This window comes from Vombatus ursinus, unplaced genomic scaffold (genome assembly GCF_900497805.2).
Source record: "Vombatus ursinus unplaced genomic scaffold, bare-nosed wombat genome assembly UNPS02009770.1, whole genome shotgun sequence".
Classification (NCBI taxonomy): domain Eukaryota; kingdom Metazoa; phylum Chordata; class Mammalia; order Diprotodontia; family Vombatidae; genus Vombatus; species Vombatus ursinus.
Window position 1 is genome coordinate 9,104,859 of NW_020949548.1, and position 15,157 is coordinate 9,120,015.

At 38.4% G+C, this 15,157-nt stretch overlaps 1 protein-coding gene across 1 annotated transcript; it reads right to left on the bottom strand.

The window, feature by feature from the left end:
- Positions 1-3,886: 3,886 nt before the first annotated feature.
- On the bottom strand, positions 3,887-14,631 carry LOC114036148 (52 kDa repressor of the inhibitor of the protein kinase-like). Its single transcript, XM_027852561.1, is given in 3 exon segments — positions 3,887-4,023; positions 12,754-13,590; positions 13,593-14,631. Coding segments are annotated over 3 exon segments (2,013 nt in total).
- Positions 14,632-15,157: the final 526 nt, after the last annotated feature.

Consider the following 15,157-nt stretch of genomic DNA (forward strand, 5'->3'; position numbering starts at 1 on the left):
GGAGTGCAATCTGCTAGTCTGAATATGGGTTAGGAGCACAAGTTCCAGAGCCATTGTGCTACATTAAGCACCTCCTATATGCAAGGTACCATGTCAGCCATTGGGGATACAAAGAAAGAAAGAAAATCATCTTGGCTTCTATGAGCTCACACTTTTTTCCAGGCAGGGCATATGGACTTGGGGAGGAGAGAATACAATGTATATGCAGTTTGAAAATACATAGCACATAAGCTCTGGACTTTCCAAACTCATACTTGCACTGACAGATTGTTCAAGAGAAAGATTATTGTTTCTTCCTCCAGGATTTCAAGAGTAACTCTGAGAGGATGGGGGAGGGAAGTGGTTGTCTAGTGCTAGGTCTGGTCAACAGCATATTGGGGATTTTGTCAGGACGTGGAAAAGAGTAACATGGAAGGAGTTGCAATTTGCATCATTGAAAGGAATTGGTTAATCAACAAAATCCATGGATCTAAAAATATTTGAGTTAAATGTAAATCGTATTAAACAATTTTAGGTGGTTGTACTGATGTTCAATGTTAAGTTTTCAATTAAAATGTAATTTCCAAACAATGAAGTCAATTGAAACTGTTTTTTTTTTCTTTTAAAAGAGAAAAAGGTGCACCTTGGTTAAAAGGAATATTAACTTGAAGAAATGGTGGGTTAGCATTGCACATAAAAGATTTTACCTGTATGGAAATTCAGAAACCTGATGAATAATGTGCTGAGGAATATTTGGATGCAAAATAATGTGGAGAGAATACTGTTGGCCAAAAAGTCAATTTAAGAAATGGATCATTTTGTTTCTCATATAGATCACAAAACTGATTGGAGATCCAACATGACTGTGACTTTGTATTTCTACTACCCACACATCTATAGGAAGTCTCTTTCTGCTAAAAAGTAGCTTTTGGTGATAATATCATCTTTTAACAAAAAGGCCATGCCCAATGAGATCTGTAGGAATTGCCCCTATGCCTTCTCTGATGTAACCTGCTTTTATATAAGTAGGTGGGTTTGAAATTAGCCAAGTGGTCACATTCAAAGAGTAGTCATTAATAGTTCAAAGTCAAGTTGGACAAAAGGCCCTTTTGAAATTCCCCAGGGATCTTTGCTTGATTCTCTACTCTTTAAAATTTTTACCAATAACTTGGATAGAGGCATATATTGTAAGGTGGTGTAGTGGATAGAGTGCCAGGCCTGAAATTAGAAAGGCTCATCTTCCTGAGTTGAAATCTGACCTCAGACACTTACTAGCTATGTGACTCTGGGCAAGTCACTTAACCCTGTTTGCCTCAGTTCCTTCCTCTGTAAAAATGAACTGGAGAAAGAAATGGCAAACTACTCCAGTATTTTTACCAAGAAAACTCCAAATAGGGTCACAAAGAGTCAGACATGACTGAAATAACTGAACAACAAAAACAATAAATCATAAGCTTATCAACTATGCAAATGTATCAAAGCTTGGAATAGAGACTAAGACTTTGGTTGACAAAATTAAAAAAAAAACTCTCGACAAACCAAACTGAATAAGATTAAGTGTAAAGGGATAAATGTAAAGTCTTCTATTTGGGTTAAGAAAATCAACTTTACAAGTACAAGGTAGCCAGAAAGCAGTTTGGAAAAAAAAATAGGGGTTTTAATGATACACAAGCTCAGAAGTCTCTACTGCATGTCGGGCACACATAGTCTGTTTGAACATTTGGGATGGAGATGTCTCTGGATTTGTACAGCTTACATTTCCTTTGTGCTACTGAGATTCTGCTTTGCTCATAGAGCCCAGTACCTTCTTTGATATGGGCGCCATGCTGGGCAATCCTGTGCTAGCGTCTCGCATGTCTCACAATCAGTACTAAAGTTCTTCAGAAAAACCTTGAGATCGTCCTTGTACTGCTTCTTCTGACCACCATGAGAGTGGCCTTGTGCAAGTTCTCTGTAAAGTATTCTTTTAGGCAAACGTTCATTTGGCATTTGGGCTACATGGCCAGCCCATTGGAATTGTGCTTTCTGCAGTAGAGTTTGAATGCTTGGCAGTTCAGTTTGAGACAGGACCTCAGTGCCTGGTACCTTATCTTGCCAGGTGATCTTCAGAATCTTCCTAAGACAATTCAAGTGGAAGTGGTTCAGTTTTCTGGCATGGCACTGATAGATTGTCCAGGTCTCGCAGGAATACAACAGTGAAGTCAGTCCAATGACTCTATAGACCTTTAGTCTGGTAGGTAGCCTAGTACCTCTCCTCTCTCATACTTTCTTTTGGAGCCTCCCAAATGCTTGGTTAGCTCTGGCAAAGCATGCACTAACCTAATCATCTATGTTTACATCCCTGTAAAGTATACTGTCAAGGTAAATGAACTTGTCTACAGCATTCAAAGTTTCTCCATTTACCGTAACCAATGGTTTCACATATGGATGGTGAGGTACTGATTGGTGAATGACCTTGGTTTTCTTAGTGTTGATTGTCAGTCCAAAATTAGCACAAGAGGTGGAGAATTGATTCATACTTTGTTGCATCTTAGCTTCTGGGGGTGCATTAAGTGCACAATCACCTGTAAATGAAAAGCTGAGCACCACCTTTTCCTCCACTTTGATCTTGGCTTGTGACATTTTCAAGTTAAATAGCTTACCATCAGTGTACTAGCTGACCTTGATGCTATTTTCATTCTTGTTGAAGGTGTCTGACAACATTGTGAGAACATCACACTAAAAAGATTGGGAATAAGTTGACAGCTCTGCTTTGCAATTAGTGACTAGAAAAGCAGGAAAGTGTTATCCTTCATCCATAACCTATCCAAACAAGCCATCATGAGATTGGCATATAATACTGATGAATTTCTCCAGACAAATTTCACCATGATTTTCCACAAACTTTCATTACTGACAGCATCAAAGGCTTTCATCAGGTCAATGAACATTGTGTACAGACCTCTATTCTGGCATTTCTCCTGGAGTTGTCAGGCAGAAACATCATGTTGATCATTCCTTGGACTACTCTAAAGTCACACTGGCTCTCAGGCAAATGACCATCTTCCAAGTGAAGAATCAGCCAATTAAGGAGGACTCTGGCAAGAATCTTGCTGGCAATGACTGAGAGATTCCCCTGTAATTGTCGTGGGACAGCCTGTTTCCTTTTCTTTTATAGAGATAGAAAATGGAGTCATCCTTGATCTCTGGGGGGATAGCTCCTTTTGCCATATAATCTGGAAGATTTCAGTCAGTTTCTGTATGAGAAATAGATCCCCGCATTGTAGATCTTTGCTGGGATGGAATCACTGTCAGGTACTTTGTTACTCAAGAGTATTGCATTCATTACCTCTTCTTCAGTTGGAAGTTTGGCTGAAGAAGTATTAACTGCAACCTGAGGCATATACTCAATGGCTTCAACATTGGTTGATGATGGTCTGTTGAGAATAGTATGAAAGTTTTCAGTCCACCTGTCCAGGATCATGTCCTTATCACTGATCAGTGTGACTCCATTACTGCTGAGTAATTGAGATGCACCACAGGTCTTTGGCTCATAAATAGTCTTGAGGGCATTGTAGAAGTCGTTTGGGTTGTTGCTCTTGGTGTAAAATTGAATCTCATTTTACTTCTTCCTGAGCCAGTCTGTGATCAGTCCAGTATTCTGCCCACACATTGCCTTTGTTACTCTCACATCCTGCCCGTCTCTTCTCTTTATAATGATGTTGTCTGTTGAATGCCACTGCTTGCTACAAAGGTGCATCCACGACATTTTATTGTGTTTAGGTAAAAGGAAGGCAGTGTTGGTGATAGAAGGTCCTAAGACATACAAGTCTTCAGTAATAAGTGACCATCGCTATTGTTTCTGATTCTGTTCCTCCCAAGCACTCCCTACTATGTCTCATAGTCTGTGCCTACCCTGATGTTAAAGTCATCCAGAATTATGTTTGTCCTCTTTTGATACATTGGTGATGAGGGGCTCCAGATTTTCACAGAAATTTTCTTTGACCTCATCAGGGTTCGTCATTGTGGTAGCATACCCACTGATGATGGTGGCATGGCTTTTTCCTAGAAGTGGCAGTTGCATTGTCCTGAGTCTGTCATTCACTGTTTTGGGGAAGTATACAAGTTTGCTGACCAGATTAGATCTGATTTTGAGATCTATGTCAGTTTCATGGGACTCCTCATCACAGCAGCCACTCCAGAAAAACGTATATCCAGCTCCAACTTCGGTAAGCTGGCCTTCATTTGCAATCCTTGTTTGACTCAAGGCTGCTATTTGACTGTGGTTCCTGCTGAGTTCTCTTTTTAACAAGAGCTGTCTGTCTCTCAGATCTACTATGTTTTGTGCTGTCCATGAGTGTGCATACATTCCATGTACTGATGGTGAGTGGAATCATCTTTGCCAAAATTTTTGTACTTTTTTGTGTTCAACCATAGGATGGGATCCCTGATTACCTCAGTAAGCAGGACATGGCTGGGTGAAGCAGACAATTTTAGCGCACCTTTTCTAGTCCCTTCCTCATGCCAGGAGGTGAGCAGTGTGGTTCTTTTAAAAAAGCTGCTCCGGGGGCACATTTATTGTTAGGGGGCTGTTGAATCTCACTACTGCTTCAGTTCAGTAAGAAGATAACCACACAATCTCATCTGGCTGTCTGCAGGTTTGTGGCTACAGCTCCCAGTATATCCCCAGCTGCTGCTTCATCACTTGCCTGTTACCACAGGAACTCAGTAGGCAAAATAGTAAGATAGTAAAATAATAAAATAGAAAATATTTGATGCATCTAGGTGGCTCAGTGGATAGAGTACCAGGCCTGGAGTCAGGAAGGCTCATCTTCATGAGTTTACATCTGGCCTCAGATATTTGCTAGCTGGGTGAGCATGGGCAAGTCACTTAACCTTTTTTTGCCTCAGTTTCCTCATCCGTAAAATGAACTGGAGAAGGAAATGGTAAACTACTCCAGTATCTTTGCCAAGAAAACCCCAAATGGAGTCATGAAATGTTGCATGTGACTAAAAATGACTGAACAACCATCAAAATAGTGGATAATGGGTGATGTCTTGGCTTGCACATGAATTGGATTTAAATGAGGCAGGGTTGTGTCAAATTGTTACCCTCACTCTCTCTTCCAGAATCATCAAAGTCCAGGGGCAAGATAAAAATCAAGATGACTGATGATGGCCTGGGACGCAGTGGATGACCTTGGCATTGTTGATGTCTGACCAAGCTCTAAGCACTCCACAGCACCTGTGTTAGCCCCTTTCATGGTCTTTGGAATAAATTGTTTTGATCCACTCACTCTGCCTGGGGAAGTCTTCACCTGTTTGGGGTATTTTAATTAAACAAAGCATCAATTGTCAATAAGTTGGTGAGTTGGCATGCTCCTTAAAGAGAAAGGATAAATAAATACTGTTCAACTAGGTGGTGCATTGGAGAGAGTCCCGAGCTTGGAGTTAGGAAGACCTGAGTTTAAATATGACCTTCAGCACTTACTTGCAGTGTGACTTTAAGCAAGTCACTTAACTTTGCGTGCCTCTTTTTCCTCAATTGTAAAATGTAAAATTGCACTCCTTCCCAGGGTTCCCAGGGTCTAGAGGATCAAATGAAATATTTGAAAAACTATTAACATAGTGCCTAGCACATAATAGGTACTTAATAAATGATTGTTTCCTTCATTCCTGTTTTGAAATTAAAAATATTTTTTAAATGATATTTAAAAACATTTTTTAAAAATCCCTCCTGCCATATTGGATTCCTAATATATTTAATGACATGGTGAAACTTCTTTTAAAGAATTTCATTCTTTTCCTCAAAAGCCCTCTCTGTAAAATTAATTTTTTTAGTTATTAGCAAGCTCCTGACTTAAATCAACTCTGATTAGGACCTAGAAATCTTATGTTGACTCATTCAAAATGATATGAGAAAAGCATAAAGAATACATTCCCCACAGTTAAAGTTCACCTCATGGTTAATGTTCCTCAAAGGTCAGAAGATTGTCCCTGTGCTTTTATTTTTTTTTTCAACCTAATGGTATGCTTAGTTAACTGAAGTCCATTATCTTCATAAAAGGGCTATTCACATGTGAAAATGCTTCTTTTTTAGGCAAAGTGATACAGTATGCTGCATGGCTGCTATTTTTGGTTTTCAATATTAAATTTTATAAAACATCCTATTGATTTACTAAGAGGACCTAATAATAATTCAAGTTAATACAGTATTTTCTAGTTTTCTAGAGCCACCATGAGGAAGGTAGTATGGGTATTATTATCCTCATCTTACTGATGGGGAAAATGAGGCACAGAGAATTTCAGTGAATTGTCCAAATCACTGACTCTGACTAGTAACAGTTAAATAAACAAACTAGAAGATCAACCATAGAAATATCAATATGAGAAAAAATCTAATTTGCTGATTTTTGATGGACATTAGTCAAATTTTCTGAATTGTCACAGTCCCAAACCCATTCTCTTTCCCTTCATCTGATAAATGAAAACCTGACCATGCTTGATTATAAAACTGATTAGGGCCCTTTGACCAAAGCACTTTATGATGTAAGAGGTTTTCTTTCTCCTCGCTGAGTATCCAGATCTGGTCTTTTCCCTTTTGTATTTGTAAAATTTAAAGCAGTAGAATCAATGGAAATAGATCCCCACCAGGTCACATATTGACTTAGAAAATCACAAATTAACATTTTCTATGTTGTATTGTATTTTTATTTATTTTGTTAAATACTTTCCAACTATGTTTTTATCTGGTTTAGGCTTTACACAGAAATTTGCTATTCTTGAGGGGGCTGTGAGTTTGATACTTCTGATTTAAAGTAAGAGAAAAGATCTCTGAACTAAGTTCGTGTCTGATGAGCACCAACATAGAGAGAATAAGCATACCTGAGAGAATAAGGGAAAGGCTCAGAAGGCGCTGTCAAGGAAGCAGGTATTCAGAGACATAGTCATCATTGTCCAACCCTGAGTCGCACTCTGTGCCTGAGACTTTCAGAAGCTTTCAGTATAGCTTGACGTACAAGATCCCTCCCGCCCAGATACATATAACAAAAGAACACAAACATAGACATAGGCAAGGATGCTCAGAGACCTGTTTCCAGAGCTATGCTATCTTTTCACAAAGTGGACACAACTGGTTTCTGAGATCTCTTTTCTTCCAACATGCAATTTCTTAGTGACAGTATAAGAACCTGTTTAGGAGCCTCATGTCAGAGATCCTGATGCTCTTTCATTTTATATGTTGTCTACAGGAAGTTTTAGGATGAGAAAAAGGCTGATATTGTTAGAACTGGTGTTCCACTGCTCACAGCTCAGAAGTCCTGCCTCTCTGGCATTGGCAACATCTGAAACCCCGAAGAGCATATTTGTCCAATATATTAACATGATTTGAAATATCATGGTGGAAGTGCTAATAATCCAGTAAGTAATCTTCTGCCATCTCCTCTTCTTATCCCCCACAACAATGGCACATCTTAGTCCTACCACTCTAGAGTTTATGACTTCAGTCGGCATCAACATTTAGTAAGTGACAGAACTGGGTCCACTTAGGTCCTGATTTTCAGGTGAGCATTCTTTTCTCAATGCCAAGTTGGATTATGGTGAAGAACAATGTGACATGTGTCTACTGCCCTTTGGTGTAATCACATTCCAAGGGAAAATTCTTAGTGGAGGAGCAGGAATGATGATAACTCAGGAAACTGCCCTTAGCAAAACTGTAAAGTTTGATTTGAAGCATTCCATCATCTTCCCCTTCCATTTGTTGTCCTGTCCATCAACCCATCCCAATCACCTACTTCTATGCCTCATTCTGGGTGTGCCTTTTGTTTTCTCTTTGCCACCACCAACACTTACATTCACCATGTCCCATTCGTGCAAGAAATTGTGAGGTGACTAATATGATAAATTTAATTCAAGCTCTTTCTGGTGGATAATGGACTAATATACTACTCCTTTCAGCTATTATATTTGCCTTTATGAGGCATTCATCTTTCCTGAAAGGAGAGATATATGGTAGAAATTCTAGGCACCTGGACAGGAGCATATGGGGAAGAGAGGGATGTCAAATGTATATTTTTCAAAGGGGGGTGTGTGCTTCAGGAGCTCCTCAACTTCCATCGACCCATCTCTTCTGTCTACCTTCCAGCCTTATGCCAGAACTATAATTACACATCAAATGTTTGCTTGGTAGAATAACTAAACTTCCTTGCACCTTACTTTCATTATCTACCAGACGAGAGAATAGCACTGATCTCTCTGATCTCTCAAGAACACTGGGGAAGCTAGGTGGAACACCAGATAAAGTACCAGGACTGAATCAGGAAGACTCATCTTCCTGAATTCAAATCTGGCCACAGATGACACTTACTAGTTATGTGACCTGGGCAAGTCACTTCACCCTGATTGCCTCAATTTCCTCATCTGTAAAATGAGCTGGAGAAGGAAATGGCAAGCCTCTCCATTCAGTATCTTTGCCAAGAAAACCCAAAATGGAGTCATGAAGAGTTAGACATGAATGAAACGAGTGAACAACAATAACAACAAACATTATGAGAATTAGCATTCCTCTAGTAATTCAAAAAGAAAAGACACTGTACCAATACAGAATATATGGGGACTAATTAGCCCGTGTATTTGTAGCTGTGCTGGGAGGAGTACTATGGAAACCAAACATCAGAACACTAAACTCTGCTATGGCATAATCCTGTTGTGCAACAAAATACCTTTCATACCATAGAGGCTGGGGCTGTTGGCCTGGCTTCATTGCCTGGAGCTTGTTTCTGTTTGAGGGAGAAGAGAGCATTGGAAATTCCTGTTATACAAGGTAATATCTTTTATGGACAAGAAAGGGTGTGTCTCAACTTAGCCAACATCGCCATAAGCCCCTGCCTTTGTCATTGCCGCTTCCTCCACTATCCCTACATTGGCTTTAATTTAATATTTCTAGTGGATTTCTTCGAAGACATGTCCAATGTAGCTGAGCTTCTCTTGGCACTGGGGACACGATCTGCCACAGAGCTTGATCATGGACATTCTCAACAGGTTTCTCACTTACTTGCTTTTCAATAGCAGAAAAGTTGCGTCTGATTGCAGGTGAAACAAACCCAAGATCTCAAAATGGCATCTCCTCCTCTTTGTCCTTGACAGATCAGTCAAAAAGTGTTTACAGAGCACATGGCACATTTGAAGAACTCAGTCAACTCTCATCCCTCTTAATACTTTGCTTATCCTTTTTAAAAAAATTGAACTTAAATACGAAATAAGAAAACAAAACAAAACATTGCCATGTTCCCAGCAGAACACAAGCGAGGATTAAAAATGTAAAGCAATAAATTTCCGCTTAAAGAAATCCCATATAATAAACACTGCACATTGTGTTCAGAGCTGTTATCTTTACTTCCTCGTAGGCTTTATATTGTTCTTTAGTGTGCACTTTTTACTTTGCTCTTTATTCCCCCTTTTTCTCCCCCCTTCCAAGAAGGCAATTAAGCACAGATATATACATATATATGTCTATATATGTGTCTATACATACATGCATACATACATATATGTATACACACACATGCATACACATTCCTGTATGTACAATATACATACAAACATATATACATATAGACAGACACATACACATACATATACTTAGATTTCTATAATCATACACATATATATTCATATGCATCTATGTAAGACCATGTTATACTTGTTTGTCCTCTGTTTCTCTGAAGGTGGACATAAGTCCAAGTCTTTCCATGTTTTTCTAAATTCATCAACTCATCATTTTCTACACCACAGCAATATTACAACCATATACTGTCCAGTTATTTTAAATAGTCTAAAACAATATTGATTAATATGGTTGACATATAGTATAGTTTCCCTATTTTTCTCTTTTGATTAAATCTATTTTGCTTCTCCTTCTTCTAAACACTTCAATGACTAGACCCTTGTTGCTTCCATTTCTTCAATATCTCTTAACAATCTCTCCATCAACACAGCCACAACCCTGGTTTGGGCCCTTATCACTTCTTCTCTGTTATATTACAATAGCCTTCTAATTGGTATCCCTGCCTCAAATCCTACCCCATACCAATCCATCCTCTGCACAATTGCTAAAGCCGTTTTCATCAAGCAGAGATCTGATGGAGGGGAGTTCAACTATCTGATACCTGCTGAAGCTCTCTTAGTGTCCTAAGCAGAGCATTGATAATTTTTTCACTTGCCTTAATAATAATTTGTCTTCTTCGACAGGTGGGGAAGTGAGTAGGAGAGTCACTTACTATTCTAGACCCAATTCTGACCAATAATGAACTGGTTGCTCATTAAGGTAATATGGAAACCTTTTGGAGAAAATGATCATTCAATTTTTAAAAATTTATAAAAGAGGAGCGAAAAGTCATGTTTAGTCTGACACTTGCCCTTGGTTATAAAAGACTTTTCTTTCAAAGAGTTCAAAGAAAGGATAGGTAGGATCACAGGGCTATAGACATGAGAGCTAGGCAAGAAATCTAGAATCTTAGAGACCATCTTACCTAACTTCTTCATTTTACAAATAAAGAAACTGAGGTCCTGGGACATTAAACAGCTTTCCCAGGCTCACCTCATTGTCTTCTGCTTTCAAGAGGAATTAGCAGAGCCAGGATTCAAACTAATGCTTCTGTCTACAAATTGGTGCTCTTGAGATTACACTGGTGTAGTAGATGATCTTGGAGAATTTCCATGACTGAAACATTCATTTGACTACAGCCAACCTGGTGAATACTTTATCTAAACTTAGCTAAGTTGGCCCCTGGACAAGAGACATACAGTCATTGATGCACATGGCATGTATTATTGTGTATTATATTTATTTAATAATAATAATAACAGCTAACTTTTATAAAGTTCTTACTATGTGCCAAGTGCTTTATATTTATTATCTCATTTGACCCTCACAACAACACTACAAGGTAGTTGCTATTATTATCTCTATTTTATAGATGAGGAAACTGAGGCAAATTGAGGTTAAGTGACTCACCCAGGATCACACAGCTGATAAGTATCATAGATTGAACTTAAACTCAGATCTTTATAATTCCAGCTGGGCCTGGTGCTCTATCCTTTTAGGTTTATCTTCTTTCCTCTCTAGTCTGTTAGCTCTCTGAGGGCAGGAACTATGTCTTGTTTATTGTATTTTCCAACCTCTCTTTCCACATGCTCCACTGCATTACCTACCAGGGAACTCTACACACATTTGGGGTTGGATCATTTGAGGAGGATTTAGCTGGACTTGGTTGATAGCCCTTTAAATGATTGAATATGAGTATATCTTCTTTAAGTCTTCTCTCTAGCTTAGTTCATTCAACTGATCTTTTTACAGACGACAAGGGCAGTGAGATGGAAAGGGGGTTGAAAGTGACTGGATTCTATCTTTGATCTATAATTAGCAGATTATTACAAAAGCCCTAATGGAAACAGAAGCTACTCTCACTGTTTTCTGCAAGATGAAAGTTGGGTTTATACTGAAGATCTTGAAGAAAATAGTGAGGGAAGCTTCTGTTTTCATTGGGACTTTTGTAATGATCTGCTAATTATGGATCAAAGACAGCTGAGCAACCAATTAGTACAAAAGGAAAGGAAAGCCCCAGAAAGAGTGGGAAAGTCCTCAATAAATGAAGCTATACCCTTTGAGACATCCACTATTCCCTTCTGGTTATTCATATGAAGGAAAATAATACTGGTACAAGAAGAATAGAAAAAATTATGAAGACAATGAAATTATGGGCAAGAAACCAAGGGTCTTAAAAGCAAAGGTGGTATCTTCATTATTGCTGCCAAATGAAGGTGGGATTCAGTGTTTTGTGTTCTTTTTTTTTTAAATTCACATTTTATTTAGAATGAAATAAACTATACAAAAATTGTTTTTCCTCACCAAAAATAACTGTAATATTTTCCTCTTTACTCACTCCTAGATAAACCACAAAATCCTAATTTGAAAGTTCTCCAGGCTAGGTTTACAAGTCAAGATGAGGCATGGAAAAACGCAGAATAAACACAAACAAGATCAGCTTTTTTGTGTGTGTTTGTGAGATTGGCTTCCAGTTCATAGAAGAGAATTTTTGATGTATACCTGTGAAAAGTTCATAAAACAGTTATTGTGGAGCCCCAACAGAGGAATGTAAACCACAACAATCACTCATTTATGAGGAACAACATTCATTTACATTCACTTGATGAAGTCAGAGTCGATATGAAAATATGTATGAGGTCATGCTTTGAGATAAGCTCTTCTCCACTATATCTTTTTACTGTCAATGGCACAACATTAAAAAAAAACACATATGGGAGTCAGTGGTCATTAGTAAGCTTCATTTTAGCTAAAATTTTTTTCCCATTTCTCCTCCCAATACTTTTTTTTAAACAATAACTAAGAAATGCAAAACCTGATAGTCGGATCCCTGGTAATCACAAATTATACATCCAGAATGAAGTTAACTAAAAATATCTACAGAGTGGTCGCTACCAGCAGAAATCACAAAGAAATGAAAGGTTATATTTCTACATTTTGGAAGGTCAATTTCCAAAGAATTTCAGTTCATGGAATAACAGTTTAACATAGAGATTAACAGTGCAAATGGAGACCCAAAGGCAAACTTATCTTCAATGATTAAGTGGCCTATCAATATCTCAGGACTTCTCTCCCAATCTCCAAAATGTAAATTCAGAAAGAGAAAACCAATTTTGGCCAATTTCCTTAAGTATTTTCAGTTATCTCTGAATTACTTGTGGGAAGAACTTCTTCTTGGAGGCCTAATTTACTCGTGTAGAGTTTGATGTAAGTATCTACCATTAAATCTAAGTCATGTTTTATATCGAAGTTTATGTTAAGCAAAGCCAAGTTACTCGAACGGTGTGCTGTCAAAGGATCCCTCAGGTATGCCTTAAGACATTTTCCACCATTTTCATACCTGTCATTCTCAACCTTCATCACTGGGAGTATACAGAGGACTTTAAGCAATGCGTAAACATTAGGAAAAAATTTGATGTCTGGCAGATGCAGAGCTTCATAAATTGTTGCTGGAAGCTCGATATCTTTTCCTCTGTGTTTCCATTTGATTCTCCAACCATGGAGTTCTGCAGAAAGTGTGTCTGGATTAGGAAGGTCACTTTTGTACACATCAGCATGGTGTTCCTCTGATGTATTAAATTTCAGCTGTCCCATGACAGAGGGTACTATAGACAAACATTTCAGTGCTTTGACGTGTTGTTCAGAGAAGATATCCTTTAGTTCAGGAATGATGTGCTCCACAGTTGGGACACTAAGTACCTCTTTGTAGTAGCTGTCAGACGTCACTTCAGGTTCCAGGTTAGCTTGCTGAGACCTGTGAAATTTTCCAGGAAGTTTAATTTCTATATCTAGCTTAGTCGCCAAATTTGTGGCTTCCTCAAACCAAAATTCATGACAAACTTCGATATTTTCCATCACTTCATTTAAAGAATGTAACACTGCTGTCAAACTGCTGACTGCAAAGAAGACATCAGAGGTCTGACCCTGGAGACTCTTCCCAAAGGCTTTTGTAAAAGAGAGTATGTTTTTTAGAACCAGACCCGTATCAATGAAATCAAAATCTACTAATGCACTACCAAGTACAAATCTTGGCCAGCAATAAAGTTATCCCATCTAACAGTTGTGTCACTGTTTATATTATCTAAACATAAAACAAGTGCTTGTAAAAGGTCCACTAAAATCTCAAAGGCATCATGCCTGCCTGTCCATTGAGAACAGCAAATCTCCTTTAGCCCATTCCCCTTCTCACTATTCTGAAAGAGGACAGAGATAACACTATCAAGTTCCACCAGCAACTGTGGTGACCGGTGGAAAAAAGAACAAACTTCTTCGATTATTCCCAAGGCAACAGATACTCCCACGGCAACAGATACTCCCACCACAGGAAGGGATTTTGCCAACCTTGTGTTTAAGGCACAGGAGGAACAGAGGTTGTAGACGGTTTGGAGATATTTCTCCAAAAGTCTCATGGCCACAACTCTCATCTGTGAAGAAAATCCACTGGAGACAACATAGGCCTGGCCCCCACAGTACTCCATATTCAGGCGCCATTTTTCAGTAATAGTGGTATGAAACTTAACAGCCAAAATTTCAGCTCTGGCTTCATAAGGAAGAAAACCTATAAATTCTTCTCTCAAGTTATGAGAGTCATCCACAAACTTGACTAACACTGGTAAGTGCTCTTCTCCAGCTATGTCCACTCCATCATCTGTAACAAAGGAAAAGAAGTGAGAATCCCGGACTTCCCTGAGCATCTCTTCTTGGATGCAGCTCTCACAGATCTCCAGCATTTGCTTTTGCTGGGTTTTAGAGCACAGCAGCATGTTAACTGCTGTTGTCTCAAAGCATTTCTGCAAAACCTCATCACCAGCATTAATTCTACACTCAAGCAGAGCTTGTTGGAAGTTATCTGTCATAAATAGGCCTTCTGGAATTTCATCAGTTTCATGGCCATCTAAGGATATATTTTGTTTACCCATAAGGATCAAGATTTCAAACAAAGATTTAAGGTAATCTTTGTTTTCCTTCTGTTCTAGTGTTAAAGGTAAGACTTCTTCATCCTGTTCTCCTCCTCCTTCTGCAACTGCATTTTGAGCACTAGTACTGTTATTCCTCTCCCAGAGAGCCATCTCATATAACAAATATGTCTTAAAGACAAAAAAGGAAAAAATAAGAGAAAAATCAGCACAACTCATCAGTACATTAAAAGTCTATGGGTATCATGCAATACTTATGAATTTCCAATATTTTTATAGAACTTTGGGCATAATTCCAAACTGTTCTCCAGAATGGTTGGACCAGTTCATCTACAATGCATTAGTGTCCATATTTTTTCACATCCTTTCCAGCATTTTGCATTTTCCAATCCTGTCATGTTAGCCAATCTGATAGGTGTGAGGTGGCATCTCAGAATTGTTTTAATTTGCACTTTTTAATAAGCAGCGATTATAGCATTTTATGTGATTATTGATACCTTTAATTTCTTCTAAAAGCTACCTTTGACTATCCTTTGACTATCAATTAGAAAATAGCTCTTATTTTTATAAATTTGGCATAATTCCCTATATATTTGAGAAATGAGGCCTTTCTCAAAGAAACTTGCTATAAAATTTTCCCTGTAATTTTCTGTTTCCATTCTAATTTTGCTGCACTAAT